Source organism: Dacryopinax primogenitus (genome assembly GCF_000292625.1).
Source record: "Dacryopinax primogenitus strain DJM-731 SS1 chromosome Unknown DACRYscaffold_10, whole genome shotgun sequence".
NCBI classification, from domain to species: domain Eukaryota; kingdom Fungi; phylum Basidiomycota; class Dacrymycetes; order Dacrymycetales; family Dacrymycetaceae; genus Dacryopinax; species Dacryopinax primogenitus.
Genome location: NW_024467207.1, coordinates 755,357 through 759,800, shown reverse-complemented (window position 1 = coordinate 759,800; position 4,444 = coordinate 755,357). Strand labels below are relative to the sequence as shown.

At 45.0% G+C, this 4,444-nt stretch overlaps 3 protein-coding genes across 3 annotated transcripts; all 3 read right to left on the bottom strand.

Moving 5' to 3' along the window:
- Positions 1–1,491: 1,491 nt before the first annotated feature.
- DACRYDRAFT_52996 (uncharacterized protein) lies at positions 1,492–2,201 on the bottom strand (the record flags this gene model as incomplete). The annotated part of the gene is made up of 3 exons (XM_040775143.1): positions 1,492–1,628; positions 1,687–1,861; positions 1,890–2,201. The coding sequence occupies 3 exons, from the start codon at positions 2,199–2,201 to the stop codon at positions 1,492–1,494; spliced, it is 624 nt and encodes a 207-aa protein (XP_040628432.1).
- A 149-nt stretch (positions 2,202–2,350) lies between these two features.
- Positions 2,351–2,845, bottom strand: DACRYDRAFT_52841 (uncharacterized protein; the record flags this gene model as incomplete). Its single annotated transcript, XM_040775133.1, is given in 2 exon segments — positions 2,351–2,599; positions 2,612–2,845. 2 exon segments carry the CDS (start codon positions 2,843–2,845, stop codon positions 2,351–2,353), a joined length of 483 nt encoding a protein of 160 aa, XP_040628431.1.
- Positions 2,846–3,320: 475 nt separating this feature from the next.
- DACRYDRAFT_108081 (uncharacterized protein) lies at positions 3,321–3,771 on the bottom strand (the record flags this gene model as incomplete). The annotated part of the gene is made up of 2 exons (XM_040768583.1): positions 3,321–3,560; positions 3,688–3,771. 2 exons carry the CDS (start codon positions 3,769–3,771, stop codon positions 3,321–3,323), a joined length of 324 nt encoding a protein of 107 aa, XP_040628430.1.
- Between the last annotated feature and the right edge of the window lie 673 nt (positions 3,772–4,444).

Genomic DNA, 4,444 nt, shown 5'->3' with positions numbered 1-4,444 from the left:
ATGACCAAGGATGAGATCATATGAGGTCATGCACAGCCATGCACAGCAGGTCACCTGACCGTCCAATCCTTCCAGCAGGTTCCAGCACATGCCAAGGTATACCAGCTACTTCCATGTCATAAAGGCTTAGTCATGTCTCTTGACCAAGCAATGAGCTGGTGCCCTGACAGACTGATGGCAACAATGTCTTTTGCCTTCATAGCACTGATAGCTGCTGTGGAGGATCTGTGACAGGATGAAGACAGGGGACAGCGATACTCAGAATACTGAGCACTCCTGCCCTCTGTATCCATTGCAATCAAGCTCTGGTACTCTTGTGTAGGTCTCGCTCTATTAAGCTTTGCTTTCTTCAGACCATTCAGAAGACTCTGTCTGGGGTACCAGTGCAGAGGTCAACCATCTGGCCCTCTCGGCACAGATGAGGAAGGACTGAGAGTGGTTAAAGAACAAGATCATTCTCTCCCAACAGGTTCAGATGACAAATAACATAGTTGCAGTAGCTAACCTATTAGCTGATAAAGCTGTCTATCTAGAAACTTGTTAAGGAAGAATTTGGGGCAGAGGTTGAGCACCTCCTCAGCTGACCATGAAACATTGTCTTTTCTGATAGCTTGTAGCATACAGTGTTGTCTGATAGACTGCAATGAGATAATATCTGACTTGGGCTTGCCATCTTCTGTGAATGTGTGCCCAATGACTGGCATTCCAGATGCATGAACAGTTTGAGAGCATGGGTCAGTATACCACTTGACATAGGCAAGAGGCTGGGGGTTGTCCATCTGCAACATGACACAGCTTGCTTCTACCAGCAACCTGAATATCAATTTCACATGGGCTGTGCCAAAGGCTATCATGTGAAGATACAGGTATGTCAGATCAGCTTAGAAGGTACACACACATGCTGTGTACATACCATTGATGCCACTGCCTTGTTTTTCTGACTGATCAATGAGCACCATGTCAAAACAAGCAGAATGATTGCGCAGCAACCATTTTTCACCTTTCCTGCAACTGGGACAAGCATGAACAACACATTTGAAGCTTTCTGTTCCACTTTTGATGTCTATTAGCATCTTTGACCACACGGAAACCAAATTAAAGAAAGGCAAGGAGATAGGTTTCTCCATGCTTCTTTGGGAACATTCATGGCAGTGTTTTCTGGTGTATGCTTGCATAGGGCACATAAACTCTGAGCAAGACCAATGGGCAGGATCAATCACTTCCGAGAGAGATACACTTGGAAAATTTGGTTGCTTGGAAAGGTGGTGTAGAGTGGAACTCCAATCCAGTATGTCTCTTGTTGGGCATTGCCCCCTCCAGTTATGTGGTTGTTCTGCAAGCATGAGACACCTTAGTATTACCATACACATAAAAGAATGAGGTACCTTTACGTGGCATAGACACGAGAGAGGAAAATTCTTGCATAGCTTCTTGTTGCACAACCCATTTCGCCATTTCCATTGTAGAAGTTTCTTTTCTTCCACTGCTAGCTCAGAAGGCATTCTTCATCAGGTCGATGTGCAATCTCTTGCTCATTTCTGTAGACCAGCCATCCAGAGCTCTGCCTTCCACGATTGACCACACATAGTGAACAAGAGAGTGAAGTTTCAGAATGCAAAATAGATTTGCTGCAAGTCAAAAGTCAAAGAATGTTGGCAGTAAAAAGGGAGGGCAAACATGACACACTTTTCTCCCCTTTTCCCACTCCTTTATTGTTCCTAACCCCCAGGCTTGTGAAGCCCCACTTATTCTTGTGGAAGTCTAAAAGGGCCCATCGGAGTAAAGGCAGTGTGCAGTCTGAATGGGTTGGCAAAGATGCTAGGTAATAGAACTCCACAACAGCTGCAGTAGCCTTCATGATCTGAACACCATCTTCCCCTTTTTTTCACAAGAACAGGAGGCCCACATATGGCTCCAACAAGAACTTGGGCAATTTTCTTGAAATCTTTCCTGGTCATGCAGGAATAGTCCAGAAAACTATCTTTGAATACTGTAGTGCCATAAGTCAGAGGGATGCTTCTGAAACAACAGTCCAGCTCTTGCACTCCCAATACTTGCTTTAGCCAAGAGACAACATGCTTGAGGATACCCTGTAACAATTGATGTAGAATATCTGGGTAGAGCAAGGAGTGTATCTCAGCATGGGGGAGGCCGGCAAAAAAGGGATCTGGGACAGTGGTGAGCGATAATGCCCTTGTCATGACATTGTAAGATCTGAGTCTTCTGGTTTGCATGAGTAGCAGGATTTGGAGGTAAGTGGATTTGCTGTCAGTGTTGAGGACTTTGAGACTGTGATATTGACTGCAGTTCAATGTTGAGACAACACATTGTAGTATTGACAGGGCCAGATTCAGGAGACAAGGTACTGTGGAGGATACCAACCATAACGTCCCATGTCATGTCTACCAATATTTCCAATTGGACAAGAACTGTAGGCCATACAAGATGCAAGACAGTTCTCTGGATAATTGCCAATGTATCCTCTGAGGATAGGGAAGCAAAGTCTGACAAGACCATCAGCAGAGACCATTTCAACACCTTCCATGCCAGTACTCTTGATTTCCTGTATGAGTTGAGTCTTACAAAAGTGGAAGAGGCACTGTCACACAACCTTTGCAGCCTCATCGCTCAGCCCCATCTTGTCAAACAAATCCATAGGCAGAAGTCCAATGAGCATCCAAGATTGCATAGATATCAATTTTTTGATTTCCTTGGGTAAGTTGCTGATCATCAAATAAACTGGATAGCCTTGCCTATTTCCAGAGAATTGTGTGAGCTGGGTTTTGTCCATTGCCAGTATGACTGGAACAAGAGTAGCTCCATGAGGTAGCTGCCCTTGTATCATGGTTGTTAGGAGAACGTTTGGAGAAGGAGGGGGGAGGAAGGGTACTTGAATTCAATGCCACCAATTTCCCATCCACATCTCAGAGTAAAGATGATTTTCTTGGGCCTCATCTGCAAAATGTTGCTCTGGAGCGAAGTGAGTGTTCTAGAAGTTGCAGACTGCCAAACAATGAATGAATAGCTCCAAGGAGTGACTGACAGTGAAAGGTCAAGATATGAGAATGTCCAACCAGAGGAATCTCTATCTTCTCCCAGTCTAGCTGAGGAACTGGTAACTGATGGTCAATAAGTTTATTCAACTCGTAAGAACTCTTTGTGTGATTGACAAACTTCAAGAAGGGGTTGAGTTGTGTCAACCTGAAGGCATACACACAGCTTACCAGGGGAGTCAGGAGCCTGTCAGTAGCAGCATAACCTATGCCTTCAGCCTTCAGCCAATGAGCAAGATGAAAGCTGATGGGTGAAGAGAAGGGGCCTCATTGATCACTGTCTTCCTTGATGCCAGCATATGCTGCATAAGGTGTCTCCCTCTGGCCTGGGAGGGGAATGCTGGCAGCAGGGGTATACTTCCATGTTGATTGGGGAGTCTCAGATAGTCCCAGTTGAGGAGCCTGGAATATGTCATGTTGTAAATCATGCATATTTTGCCCTGGTTTTGTTTGATCTGAAGTATGCAATAATGGTTTGAAACCAAGGGAGGTTGCATCCAGCTTCTCCTGCAGCATGTCAAACACACTTGTACCTTTGATCATAAATGTATCTTTGCATTGTTTGTTATTGTTGTCACTTGATGAGTCCAACATATCCTTGCTATCCACAGAACCCCAGTGCACTTCTGAGTACTGAAAGCATGGGGTTCTTTTCTGCTGTGTTGTGTGCTGCTTTAGCCTGGCCCAGTTTCCGAAGGTCTTCCTGCAGCCCAAACATGTTGCCACCATAGCTAGATATAACTCAAGTGTTGGGATGACAGAAGAACAATGTCTCACACATCCATGTTGGTGACCAGACTAAAATAGCACTGAAATTAGGAGGAATAGGCGGCGAATCCTGAGAACAAGCATCCATGAAGACCCAAACAGTTCTCCTCAGCCATGATACTGCTTTCAATGCTGTGCATGAGGTATCAACATGTAGTCAAGCAGGATGATTTGGATTGGGTCTTCAAATTGAGAATCATCCATTTTTATTGCTCCGACGGTGTTCCCACATGCTGGATCAATTCATGCATGAGAATGGCAGGCAACCAGGATCCCAATCATTGGACAGGGGCAGAGATGATGGTTGGTATTATGTGGTCCAAGCAAGTCTATTGTGCATAGAATAAAGCAGGATGTTGCAACATTGCTATCTGGAACCTGGCTTGCAAAGCGCCTTCCAGGAACTTGATCCTCAAGGTCTGGTACTGGCAAAGAGACAGAACTGAAAGTACTGAGGATGGGTTGATATGTTTTTCAAAGTGCCATCAGGAGATGTATTCCCAATTGGAAAAGGGTCCACTCAACAAGAACAACATTTCAGCTTGACAATTGTCTGGGGCGGAACCCCTGTCAGGGCACCAGCTCATTGCTTGGTCAAGAGACATGACTAAGCCTTTATGACA